Source organism: Pogona vitticeps, chromosome 5 (assembly GCF_051106095.1).
Source record: "Pogona vitticeps strain Pit_001003342236 chromosome 5, PviZW2.1, whole genome shotgun sequence".
Taxonomy (NCBI): Eukaryota; Metazoa; Chordata; class Lepidosauria; order Squamata; family Agamidae; genus Pogona; species Pogona vitticeps.
In genome coordinates this window covers 161,989,377-162,003,765 of record NC_135787.1, presented here as the reverse complement: position 1 = coordinate 162,003,765, position 14,389 = coordinate 161,989,377, and the positions used below count along the sequence as shown (strand labels likewise).

General features: G+C 40.3%; 1 protein-coding gene across 2 annotated transcripts; it reads left to right on the top strand.

Moving 5' to 3' along the window:
* The first annotated feature begins 3,007 nt into the window (after positions 1–3,007).
* SMIM45 (small integral membrane protein 45) lies at positions 3,008–10,416 on the top strand. Of its 2 annotated transcripts, none has more exons than XM_073000168.2 (3): positions 3,008–3,444; positions 7,204–7,273; positions 8,771–10,416. In XM_073000168.2, the coding sequence occupies exon 3, from the start codon at positions 8,776–8,778 to the stop codon at positions 8,980–8,982; it is 207 nt and encodes a 68-aa protein (XP_072856269.1). In that variant the 5' UTR covers positions 3,008–3,444; positions 7,204–7,273; positions 8,771–8,775; the 3' UTR covers positions 8,983–10,416. The 2 variants fall into 2 exon arrangements, with proteins under 2 accessions (XP_072856269.1, XP_072856270.1); XM_073000169.2 differs by lacking the exon at positions 3,008–3,444 and adding an exon at positions 3,688–3,832.
* The last annotated feature ends 3,973 nt before the right edge of the window (positions 10,417–14,389 follow it).

Below are 14,389 nucleotides of genomic sequence, written 5' to 3'. Positions count from 1 at the left end.
ACTGAAGACAAGTACAGTGGTGCCTCGCATAGCGAGCGCTTCGCTATGCGATGAAACCGCACAACGAGGGGTCCCGGGCCATCGCTGGAGCATTCGCTCAGCGATGGCCCCTATGGGCTTTTTTCGCTATGCGATGATCGCGCGGACGCGATCAAAGCATAGTGAACAGCTGATCGGCAGTTCCAAAATGGCCGCCGCTAAAACAACATGGTGAACGCTGTTTTGCCTCGCTAACGAGGCATCCAAAATGGCCGCCGCAATGGAGGAAACTTGCAGAACGGTGAGTTTTAAGTCCATAGGAACGTATTAAATCAGTTTTAATACGTTCCTATGGGCTTTTTTATTTCACTTAACGATGGATTCGCTGAGCGAGGGTTAATCCGGAACGGATTAATCTCCCTAAGTGAGGCACCACTGTACATCTGTCCCCACAAATTCTCCATACAGGAGATCTTTTGGAATCCGACCGTCAGCCATTCTCACGACATGCCCAAGTCAACGTAGACGTCGCTGTTTCAGTAATGTATACATGCTAAAAATTCCAGATCATTCTAGGACTGCTCTGTTTGGAATTTCGTCTTGCCAGGTGATACCAAAAATGTGTTGGAGACAACGCATATGGAACGTGTTCAACTTCCTCTCCTGCCATGCACAAAGGATCCAGGACTCACTGCGGCACAGGAGTGTACTCAGGACACAGGCTCTATAGACCTAGATCTTGGTACATGCCATCAGCTTCTTATTAAGCCATACTCTCTTTGTGAGTCTAAAGAACATGGGAGCTGCTTTGCCAATGCATTTATCCAGCTCGACATCTAGGGAAAGAGTGTCAGAGATTGTTGAGCCAAAGTACATGAAATCATGAACAACCTCCAATTCTTGTGTAGAGATGGTTATAGAGGGAGGTGAGTCCACACCCTGGCCCATACCTTGTGTTTTCTTCAGGCTGATTGTTAATCCAAAATCTTGGCAGGCCTTACTAAAATCATTAATGAGTTGTTGGAACTCTTCAGCAGAATGGGCAACAGCTGCATCATCAGCGAAGAGGAAGTCCCACATGCATTTCAGCTGGACTTTGTTCTTCGTTCTCAATCTAGAGAGATTAACGAGCTTTCCATCTAATCTAGTCTGGAGATAGACACCTTCTGTTGCAGTTCCAAAAGGATGCTTCACCCTGTTTCACTCCACTTCGGATGTCAAAGGGATCTGATGTTGAGCCATCAAAAACTACAGTGCCCTTCATTTCCTCATGAAAGGACCTGATGATGTTAAGGAGTTGAGGTGGACATCCAATCTTGGGAAATATTTTTAAAAAGCTGTTCCTGCTAACCAAATCAAAGACCTTTGCAAGATCTATGAAGACTACAAAGAATGGCTGTCGTTCCCTACATCTCCTGCAACTGTCTGAGGGAAAATACCATGTCAATGGTGGATCTATTAGCTCGAAATCCACACTGTGATTCTAGATAGACTCTGTCTGCAAGCACCTGGAGTCTCTTCAGCACAACAGAGCCAAGCAGCTTCCCTACAACGCTGAGAAGAGAGATGCCACGGTAGTTATTGCAGTCATCCCTGTCGCCTTTGTTCTTATACAGTGTGATGATGTTTGCATCCTTCATGCCCTGTGTACTCCACCTTCCCTCCAGCAAAGACAAAAGATTTCATACAGCTTAGGAGTGATGATCTCTTTTCAGCACTTCAATGGGGATGTTATCCTTCCCACATGCCTTGCCAGAGGCGAATTCAAGGCTGCTTTTGTGTTGTAGCCCTTGATAAACCATTTCTTCCATGACCTTTCAGAGTGGGATATTAAAGCTAGTGTCTGTCTGTCTATCCATCCATCTATCTATGAGAATTTCTATTTTTAGAATCATTGAATTTGAAAGTGCAGGAACTCTGCTCCCTTGGCAGAAACAAGGGAGAGTGAGATTGGGACAAAAGACTGGAGGAGTGAAGAGAGGAAGCAAAATAATGCAACAAAATACCCCCCCCCCTTCTTTCAAGAGAAAGACAACTTCTCCCTCCAAAAAAATACCTAGACAGGTTGCAGGATTACCTCACCAGGGAACGAAGGAGGAAGCAGCAGGAATAGCCTTATTCTTTCTTTCTTGTTCCCTCCTGGCTTGCTTTCACATAAAGAAGAGAGTCTCCGTGGATTTGTCCTGCTTTCTGCGAGCACTTGGCCCACTTTGAGCCCTGCGGATGTTTTCCCCTTCATATAGCTTTGGCTACAAGCAAGATTCCCTCTTGAAGTGGCATAGCCATAGATTGATGCGTAGTAAAATAGAAACAGATGTGGGGGGGAGGAAGAGTTCAGACTACAGGGTATCTTGCGGTTAAAAACCCATGATCCTGGCATCCAGTACATGAGAAACCGGAGAAACACAATTCACTCTGACACAGGTGGTTATATAAGTCGAAAAGATTTTTAAAAACCCTCTTCCTTTCAAATATTTTCCATCCCAGCTGCATTTTTACTGCTGATTTTTAGATCTCCAACCCTTCCCTTCTATACCTGAGTGTGTGTGCGTACCATCATATTATGCCACTTTCAAAATGGTATTTCTTTCTAAATAACAAATTATACCAGAATGTGAGTGAGCATGCCCATTAGAAAACATTTGAGAATGGGCATCCCACTGAAAGCAATGTAGTGTACAGATGCCAGCCCCCATGCCCAGACTACAGTTCATATATGAATGCACTCTGTTCAGTGTACAGACCAGACAGTGTTTCATGCGCAAGCAAGTGACACAGTTGTAGAAACATGCTTATGGGTGTCGGGGAAAGCCTGAAGGGCCTCCTTAAGTGTTGTTCGGATGTGGAGGGGGAAATTTGCTAAAACTTTTATTGAGGCATGAACACCATTGCATAGGCCAACTTGGGTAATAATGAAAATGGACTTCTAGAGCTTAGAGCATCTCTCCCCCCCCTTCTGTCTTACTCTTTGTACCACGTGCACTGAAGAGCTCCCTGGGCTTGTTGCTATGACAACAGCTCATAGTTCTCCTCTGCTGTGGCATTTTGATTGGTTGGGGAAGGTCTCGCCTCTTTTGTGAGGGTGAAAGGGGGGGGCACTAGAATGGGAACAGGATGGAAAAAAGCCAAAGAGTGATGTGTCTGTGGGGGGAAGGGGGGCAGTGGTACTTCTCTGCAGCTGCAGAGGATGAGGCAGCAGTGAGCTTGACTGTGTGCCACTGAGGACCGCACATGCTCACGTGCAGGGCAAGGGGCAGTTCTATTCCTGTTTGCTCTTGACTCCTCTGGGGTCAATTGATGTGCTGCTCAAACTGCCTTCCTGTGGAGAAGCACTTTGCGCCATCATCTGATACGCACAGAGAGCAGCATTGCAAGGCTCGAACACTGCTGAACTCCTAATCCTGCCTGGGCATCGGCAGATCGCAGAGCAGCGGCAGTCCCTTTGAGCCATGGTTGTGGATCAAGGTAAGCGAAGTGCTCTTTGCAGTGTGGCTACACTAATGCCGAGTGCACAAGTTTTTGTTTTACATTCCTTGTAGATCTCAGGTCAGAGGATTTCAAGAATCCTCGTCAGCTCTAGCAACCTCCCCGCGTCTCCTGTGAAGTACAGTTGGGAACCCATCCCTTTCAAGCTTAGTGTTTCTTCAAACTGAACAGCACCATCTTCTGACACATTGTTTCTTCCTTATGTTTAAAGGATTCCTGTAGGTTTATATCACTATGCAGTGTATGCAGCTTTGCTTCTTGGAGCAAGATGATGAAATGCAGAGCATAGAAACTGAAATGTGGAAAGGAAGAAATGGCTCATTTCTTCTAATCGAATCCATGGACAAAATTCCTTCACCCGAAGTCGGTAATAAGACAGGCTCTCTGTAAAAAAAAAAAAAAACTTTTTGTGATGGAGATGTGTGACATGTTCTGTGAGAGAACCTAGAAGCAGGCCAACCCTACCATTATGTGGAGTGTGGTGTGTGCCTCAGGTAGTAGATTCTGGATGTTATAAAAGACCAGCAAATCATCAGCTAGGGATGGCGAAAAATGTTTATATCATTTTCTGCTTCCTGTGTTGAACTAACTCGACCAGCTTTGGGCACTGCACACCTTGACATGTGAGTGAGGTGTGCTATTTACTGTTCTGCCTCAAACAGCAAAATATCTTGACTAGAAGGAAGGAGAATATACATGTCATAGACACCACACCAGTTTGGGACATAAAGGCATCTAAAGTACTGTATAATGACTGTGGCTAGTATTCTGTAATACTGTACACACGATCATTATAATTTAATTGCATTTGTAGAAGGAATAGCCATGTTAGTTTATGCAAGCAATTCTGACTTATGGTGACCCCATAGTATAATATCTGCCAAAATGCAGTCCTATATACAGTATGAACAGAAATGAATCCACACAGTTGAATAAAACTTACTCCCTGGTAAGTTTATGTAACAGTGTTTGGAAAATTGAAACTACAACTTTTAGAACTCCCCAAATAACATGAGCAGTGATGCTCAGTTATAAGTGTGTAAAACATTACAGCCTCAGTGTCCGTGAGCAGTGTAAGCATGTGCACTAATGAGTGAATTCCATTAAACCCAGTGACACATACTTCTAAGTAAATGTGATTAAGACTGATATTAAAGTAATGAATTTAAAGACACAGATTGTATTTTGCTTAGCAAAATCTACATTACGTTTAAAAGCCCTCATGCGATAAATAGAAGATACCGGATATTATAATCTTCTCCAGCTTATATTGAAAGCAACCAATTTTTGCTTTTGCTCAGATCATGTCTAGTGTTTTAATGAAACTTTGGCCCTTGCCAAGCATGAAGCATGGGTTGGGTTTATTTGCCTTCAGCTCTGGTGTATTTTTATTTAGAAATAGATGAGGAAAAACCTCATTGTTTTTCTTTTGGCCCACTCCAAGGTGAGTGTTATCATAACTTTCTGCTAGATTATTCAGCAAATTCAGTTGACATATTTAGATGGCTTTGAGAGGGCTCTTTTTTCCAGCACTGAGAGGATTCAGTGGATTTATTGATTTGATTTATACCCCACCCATCTGGTCTACTCTGTAAATGTCTGTAGTTAATCAGTGGGACTGATATGGTGTTGTACAAGAGTATTATTTATTATTTAATTTACAAGACAACTGACAATAGTCCCAAAACTCTTAACCTGGTGTCCTAATTTTGCTGATTCAAGGCAATTTCTTCAGCTTGCATATATTGCAGGGTGAGGGGAATTTCTTGTAAATTCCCATTTGTTGGAAGAAAGAGCTGTGTGTGTCATGCAGCCAGTTTTGTGCCCCTACAGTAGACTAAATTTGGCAGTGGATGCTCTTTTGAAGTGAGATTCAAATGCTAGTCCTATTTCTTTCTACGTGTGGAATGGGAATACAAAATACTGTACACCATTTTGTATTTCTTCTGGTATGACCATATTTATTTTGTCATGCCTGTGTCGATGGCACCTGTTGTTATGTGTTCTCAAGTCACTTGTGACTTACAGCAATTCTATGAATTAGCAAACTCCACAAAGTTCTGTCATTAACAGCCCTGCTTAAATCTTAGAAACTCATGGTTGTGGTTTCCTTTATTGAATTTCTTTTTCGTTTGGTCTTCCTCTTTTCTTATTTCCTTCTCCTTTCCCCAGCTTTATTGTCTTTTTCATTGAGTATTTGCATTTAAGCATCCACAATCTGCCTGCATAACCAACATTGACAAGTCCTCTTTCATTCATTTAAATGTCCTTTCTCTCTGAGGCTTCTTCCTTGACTCCCTTTTTTATTGTTTCTTTTTTAATCAGGAAGAAAATTACAATCATGTGGTATCTCTTATTCACTGACGGTTTGTCAACAGAAGATATGCAGAAATTGCTTGCTTCTATCTACAAATAATTAGTCCCCCCCCCCGTAGCTTCTCACATATTCTTTATAGTTGCTAGTATTTTTCTAAGAACTTGCTAGTGTATATAATATAGTACCTTTCTGTGCCTAGTTAAAGAGAAAGTTCCGTTGTGTGGCTGCTAAAGATTTCTTCCCCAACTACACAATGTCCTAAGCCTGAATGTTGCTTTTTGAAACTTTGCTTTCATCATCATTTGCCTCATGATATGCTTTCTTTTTTCAAAAAGTGAAGGACAAAGGAAGTAAGGCTTATAATTTTAGATTAAATGTTCACACAGTTCTATAAATAATTTTTTTTAAATCAGGCAGCTCGCTGATTTTTAGAAAATTTCCTTTATAGAACTGAGAAATGAAGGTCACTGTGATGTCAATCAGAGGTATCTCAGATATCATCATATAAATTAATAAAGTCTGGAGACAATCTATAAAACTCCAGAGATTATCTAAGATTTACTGTTATGAAATTTTCAGAAACAGTGAATAATCTTTGCTGAAGTGTCATGAAAGTGTGGCAAATGTTTACTAATTTATGTTGCTATTATTGTATTTTTACTACCTTAGATGTGGGGAGGTGTTTGTGGGATTTTCTGCCTCATGTGCCAAAATAACCCGGACAGGTTTGGGTAGTGCACATATTGCCATGGGTGACTGAGAGAGAGAATTTACTGCTCTGACTTGGATAGCAAAATGCCTTCAAATGACCCACATTATACTGTATCATTATGAAGAGTTTGTCTTACCATCTGTCAGTAATGCCCCAGATTCAATCTACCTGTAGCAAGCAGGTTCAAGAAGCAGAACTCAAGAGTCTCCGCTATTGCATAATAGTGTTTTGGTAGTGTTGAGGTGATGCTGTTAAAATTGTGACTGCCTTTGTTGCTATATTGTTCTGTACTTCACATTGCCATTTTAACCTGTCAATCGTGGCAGAAGCTGCAATCTAGATGCAACCAAAGTCAAATGATAGAATTCAGAAGTAGAATATGGACATGGATGGCCAGTCTAGAAAACAGAGTAGAATTTAGACATCACAAAAAGTTGGGGTAGGGTGGGATAGAGATCAGCGCTCCTTGAAGTAAAAAATAAAGTAACACACACACCCCAGTTCATGCAGAGTAACAGACTAAAGTGGTCATGTCTTCAGCACTGCTTAACAGGATGACTTTGTCTAAGACATATGGTCCCTAGACTGGCATGAGAGAGAAAATATTTTATAACCGGAAATCTCCTTCAAAATACTGCAAATAGAAAAAAAATCTATGTACTGTATATATGTTTGATTCATTCTGATGTGTTGTTATTCTATGTTTCAGAGGTACAGGACTTTTAAAAAAAAGAATCTCTTGACAAGCAGTTTGAGAAGAGAAAACTCACTTGTTCAAGGTAAACCATTGTTTGGATTTAACAGAGAGAGATAATTGTTTGACAACCCTGGCATAATTACATTACATAACACAACACAAGGAGCTGAATAGAGGCATTGACTGAAGTGGAAAGAAAAGAGCAGAAATCAGAAATTTCATTCATAAAAAAAATCAATAGGGAATATTTAGCAGTAGAAGATCCTAGCCATAAATAGGCATCTCTCTCTTTTTTCTGTGTGTCACTGCTGTGTGTCATTACTGGGAGATTAGGAAATGGCTAGAATGCTGAGGAAAATGGGAAACAATAGGCGAGAGAGGAAAAGGCTAACAAAAAAGACCTTGTGTGGATGTACTTGGATGATGTCCAATAAATTTGTGAAGGACCTATCAGGAAGTCAACTAGCCTTGCATCTGACCACCAAGCAAGTGCTGTCTGATACATAGTTTTTATGTATTGAGGTCCCAAATAGGCTTTTGATTTGTACCTCAATACATAAAAGCTATCTGTGTAGACACTTGTGATGTTTACCCTGTGGCCCCTGCTCGTTTCACCAAACACAGAGCTCACGGAGGTATCCCAACACGCCCTTTAACATGCTGCCACCAGTTGATCTCTTTATCAATCAATATTTCCTATGAAGGACTAAGGTCCATTCAGTACTGAACTTTTAAACAGAAACAGGTTTATTGATTACAGATTGTTTCAGAAATCATTCTTAAGCACATTCTTAAAGTTACACAGAGCTTCTGTATTTTACTTTAACCTCTTCTATCTTAATTAATACAGGCCACACTCTGACTAATCACTACTTAAACACTCTCTCTGCCTCAAACCCCAAAAACTTTCTTCTCTTCTCTGTCTCTGACCGAACTCACTAGACTCTGACTCACCCCTCCCTTCTAATTTCTCTGACTCCACCTCCCAACATCTCCCATTGGTACAGGCCAATATCATTATATATATAGGAAGACAGGGTGTTCGCTATAACACTTTGTCTTAAATAATTATCCTTTGGTCCAAATACCTTTGTCTTAAATGCTATGTGACTAGAGCAAGGTAAGATTTATAAACTAAGATTAAGTTTTACATTTTGATCTGAAGAGCATATAATTAATCTCATAAATTGGTACTGAATTTATGTGGACTTGCTTAGCTTTGAGTAATATCTCCAAAATCCTGCTGTGTATATTATGCTGGCATAAGGATCATAGTGTCATCAGCAGAGGGAGACTGCCAGTAGTTTAAAGAGTTCCCTGCTTTGATCCCAGAGCTCACAGAATGTGCACACTATAAGTCTCTTTGCATGCAAATCGTACAAGCCCTGGGGTTGAAGCAAAAACTCTTTAACTACCAGTAATCACCATTAATGGCATGTCCTTCACACCAGCTTAATTTATGCTATAGGATTTTGGCCCATATATATATATTAGCCTGATAATGATTGTTATACTGTACTTGTCAATAAACAAACAATACTAATTGCATGTGTCTATCTTTTTGTTTTGTTTTGTTTAGCAAATATGCCTCATTTCTTGGATTGGTTTGTACCAATGTATCTAATGATCTCTATTCTCATCTTGGTGGGCTTTGGAGCTTGTATATATTATTTTGAGCCAGGGCTTCAGGAAGCACATAAATGGAGGACACAACGACCAATCATGGAACGAGATCTCCGGAAAACATTGATGATACGAGACAATCTTGCATTTGGAGTTCCTGAAGTTTAGCATCCTGCTCTCAAAGATGTGTAAAAGTATTTCAAAGATGAAATATCTGTTCTATTTTTTAAATTACTATGTAAACACTGTTTGCTCAGGACAACTTCCAGCAACAAATGATGTGGTCAAACCATAACTTCATTTCTTAATGACATAGGTCTCTCGTAGTGATATGTTTGCTGTCGCCATCTCTCTTTCTAAGTTAATACTTTTAGTCTAATGGCAGCTCCAAAATCCTATGTAGTATTTGATTCTAAATAGCTGCAGTTAAGACTGATAACATTTCCCCATCATTTGAAAATATTTGACCCTTTGTAGATAAAAGTCTCCATTTGTATGCAGGGAATGAACACATCTGCACAAAACCTTTAGAGTTTTCCAAGAGCGTAAAATGGCAATGTTTCCTTGTAATCTGACTGTGTTGCTTGCCTGTCTCCTGGACAAGTGTCCTCCTCAACAGTTTCACCATGGGCACCCATTTCATTGCCCGTGGTGTCTAGATTTCTCAGACAAAGCGACTTCCCCAGATTGTTGGAACAGACTGAATTCCCTTTTCATGTCCAGCACCAAGCTCAGATGTACTGAAAAACACATTTTGTGAACACCTTTTATTAATTGCCAGTCACTATGAATTTGGTTTTAAAATCATTTAAGCACCTGTTTATCTCTTCTCACTGAGGAAAAGTTCACCTTGAAAACTCCAGGCAGATTAACTACTGAGGAGGTATTCATCTTGCTTTTCCATGACTTGGAAATTTGTTATTAGAAATGGGATCTTCTGTACTTCTCTAGACTTGTGGGGATCTAGAACCCTATTATGGGGGAAACAGTACTTTTTCACTGCACTGCTGCTGCATTTCAGAGGAGAGCCATCAAGAGTGACATATCTGTCATTAGTCTTTTGGGACTTGTAGTCAGAAAGGTAGAACACCGTCATAAAATCTACCCTTTCTGAGCTTAGCTAAAATCAAATGGGTTACAAGTTGAGATAATGCAGCTCTCAGTACTGTACCATTTTTCTAGAGTTCTATTGGATGAAATGCAGTAGTAAATTTCAACTAAAATAAGTCCATTGAATTAGTGGGGATTTGGTGAGCAGCACGAGAGATGGGGATATTTGTATGCAAATATGAATATCCCTGATGCAGCTGGACCTAGTTAGGGTCCAGCCCCCGGAACTGGACTGTCCACTCACATGTCCTGCCATGGTGCCAGTCTCACGTGTCCTGCCAACGATGCCTGCTCTCTTCCTGCTCGGCAGGACACTCAGCTGCCATGCGGGGAAATTTATCCTCCCGTCCATATATGAATACATATATTCTCATCTGTAGTCAGCACCTATAAAAGTTTTATAGAGTCAATGGACCTACTGTTGTTGTGACTTACTATTGGATTTCAACCATTGTATGGGGTAGCTTCGCAGTAGGTGTACTCTTTATCCATGCATTGAATTGCACCTTAATTGACTCTTTCTATGGGGCTGATGTGCTAACCAAAGTACTGTATGAAAACATTTCTGCATGGGAAATAGACTAATCACTAATCTCAGTGTCATTTCCCATAGGATGCAAATTTTATACTAATAACATTTGCAGAATCTAGAACTTCTGGAAGGGACTAGCAATGATGGCCTTGACAAAATTGTTGCACTATGACCCTCAACCAATATCTGGTTTTGCTTGCTAGGAATGGCAGGAGTTGCAGTACAACAACATCTGGAAGGCCACTGTTGCTTATTCCTAATTTATGGTATGAAGAATATCACCATAGCTGGTGTTACTGAAGGCCAAAGCTTTATTAGGGCATCATTTCCAAGTGTGGCATAGGTTTTATTCCCTTTTCTACACAGTGTCATGTGCTGTGCTATAGTATTACAAGGTGCTATAGTATTCCTGTGATTACCAGCTCTTTTTGTATGCATTCCACACTAGGAACATGTGCCTTTGCTTCTCCATTGTGCACATGTGTGCACCTCGTATCTGAAGGTAGCATCTTTACTGTAAATATCTATTTAGTCCCATTATAACATTCAATAGTCACTAGATTTCTAATTCATCAAGTAACAGATGCTTATAACCAGAATGGTTCACTTGAATGCATTCACTGCTATCCTAACTTATTGCACATTACTCTCTTCGACATTCTATAGTCTCCTTCCATGTCAAGTGCTTGTCTTCTTTTGTGTTTCAATACATTCCATGATATTCACTGCCTTCTTCAGTGCCATATTCCCTAACAGAGATGTAGTATAACGTCTCATACTAGAACCCTGCTGGAAACACGCTTACTCTTTATTGTGTCTTTTTATCAGCTCTCAATGAATCCTCTAAGTGGGATAAAACTACATGGCCAGTAGTCACACTTACTTGAAAAGGAACAATAACATTGCTGTCTTGGCGATTGTGTTATTTAGTCTGGGGAAACAGGTAGAATGTTTAGTTTTATTTGAGCTTACAAGATTCTTCTCGAAACCCTTTGGATCTGAGTATAAAAATGATACTGGATTTCATCACTTACATCAGAATCCCCACGGTTTGGGTTGCATCAGAACTGCAAACAATAAATAAACTCTCAATTTTTGAGACAGCCAAAAGTACAGAATATGTTCCACCGTGGATCTTGATTAATTATATGTAATTTTGCCCACCTGAAGAGTGTCATGCATTTCCTAATGTGGTTAAATTGGGAATAAGACTAAGTCCAGTCCAAAGCATTTCAAATACAGTAACAACCTCTTCCAGAGTCATCCATCCTTTTAAGTAGAGTGAGCTGGCATCAAATTTCCTATGCCATAAAAAGGTGATTAATTTTCAATTATTTATTTTTGCAGTATGTATGTCCATGGGTTGAATTTCTTAGGCACCAAAATGTCTTGGATAGCTTTGAGGAGCATACTTGTGTGCATAAAGATCCAACAGCAAGGGCAGAGCTGTCTGTTTAGCAAGCGTGCATATAATCCTGATCTGTTCCTAGGCCTTGCTTGTATCTCTGCAAGCATGGTAGGTGCCTTTGAACTCCGTGTGGCATCCTCCAGATTTCAGATAACTTGCTGCAGAAAGAGAGGTCCTGTTATCCTTTACAGCAGAGGTGAAAACTGTGTGGCCTGCAGGCCCCCAGGCTGGAAATATTTATAGATATAGCCTATTACAACCCCAGAAGCCTCCATGGGGTGACTGGCCATGTAAATGTTATCTCACGCCCCCTCATCTGTTCTAGCCCTGAAATAATTCTGTTTTTGTTGTATTTTCAAAACCAGAAGCAACTTTTCAAATAACTTCTGATTTTGAAAAAACGGGGACTGCAGCTCAGAGAGGTCCATACGAGTGTAAAAATAGTGCAAGTGCAGCCCCTACACTCTAGGGAGCAGCCCATTTCTGCTGTACTGATTGTCTTTGCAGGATTCACACCAGGATCTACTTATTTAAAGATACAAATACTGTAACTGTGTTCATATGCAAGAAGTCAGTGTGATGTATGCTGCTCAGTTGCCCTCATTGCAAACAGATAGAGCCAAACAATAAACAAATCATTTTCTTTGTGGTTGGTTGCTTTGTGACAGATGAACCCAGTACTCTGGCTTGTCTCCCACTCCCCTGCCAGACCAGAGAAATAAACTAATGTTTGTTGTTTGCTTCCTCTGGCTTCTTTGGGATAAAGCAAGTCAGAGGGCCAGGTTTGGATGGCACAAAAATGTAAAGCACAAATTGAAGGTCCATAATTTGTACAGCCACTCTTGCCTGCAATGGGACTGATCAGCTGGTGTGCATTTTCCTTATTTGAAAGGTTTCTGGCTAACAAAGTGTTTCCTGGCATGATGCAGTTTTATTTGGTCCAAGTTGTAGTAGAAGAAATGGGCTTCAGTCTCCAAAGGCTCATGCCAAATAAACCTGTTAGTCTTTATTGTGTCACAAGAAACATTTGGTTGTGGTTGTGTCTGAATATGTCTCTGAAAAGACAGCACCATAAAATTCCTAAGAAGATATTCTGTTCCTGAACATGAATGTAACTCAATGTCCTCCCTGGTTATCCATGAACATCTTTTACAACTGCTAATATAGCCATAGTCTCTGACTCTCACTTAGAGACCTATTCTCTGGGCTTTTTCTTTTGTGATGATTCTGTAATTGATTCAAATGAATGGGCCCCAGGTTGAGCAACGGGGCAGCAATAAATATCCTTCCATGAAATGCCAGGCATTTAAGACTTTGTACACAGGCCAGGTTATTATTTCAAAGTACTGCTTTTTGTGTATGTTTATGTGTTTTGTTTTTTAGTTTTGCTTTATCAGAGGAGGGAAACACATGATACGAAATGTTTTTGCACTAAATCTACATGGGCTTTCTCCTGTCTGAAGTTTCTTTTCTCAGGGCTGTATCCCATGTCAGGAAAAAAAAGTATGCTTTGCAACATGGCCACCGCACATCTTTATGGTGAGCGTGCTCTAAATGAATTTTTCATATTGTTGAACTAACCCTTAGTGTAAAATAAGTTTTGTCAGGGAATGATTTCATGATCACAATTGCTTTTTAATAGATACATTGATTTCAGTCAGATTGCAAGAGCATGACTGTGAATAGCTGCAGAGTAAGCGTCAATATTATCCAGCCTCTAAGGAAACCACATCCTTCAGATTATCATCAGAATATGGCTGGGAATCTCAATGACACCACTCACTCAAATTCATGTGACTACTTATTTTCTATTTGGACATAAAGTTCAAAAATAAGTCCAACTGTAGAGCCCCAATTTGCCTCTCAGTGATACTTATAATAAGCTAGGAAGAGTTGTGCTGGATCAGATCAAATGTTTATCTAGTCAACCAGTTGCCTGTGGAAGATCTGTGAGTGGGACATGAGGATACTGCACTTTCCTGCTCCTGCTCTCCAGTAACTGGCATATTAAGTAATATTGCCTCTAATACGGGTATTAATACAGACCTGTCGTGTCTTGTAGAAGTTGACAGACTTCTGTTCCTCCATGTGTTGAAGAAGCTTGTTGCTTTTCTTCTAACTTAAGAAAAACACGAGACATGCTACCACCATGAGATCCAGAATGGTTTTTATTTCACCAGCATAAACTATTTTCATAAAATAGACCAAAAATAGAAAAAAATAATAATGATGAATTGCTGAACTTTGTGCCAAATCTGAAGCTGAGAAACATTATTGTTTTGGACTACTACTCCCAGAATCTCCCAGTCACCGCTGACACTGGTTATGTTGGCTGGGGCATTCTGGGAGTCATTGTCTTCAAACCGTTATTTTTTCAAGTCCTGGCCAAAACTCCTTACAATTTTGGAAACAGGGTAACTGTAATTAGCCTTCTAACTTAGAGGGCTGGGGAACCACCACCACCTCCAATTTTTTTTGAGAAACCACAAATCCTGTTCTCCAAAGGATAGGAAATATTATTTTTA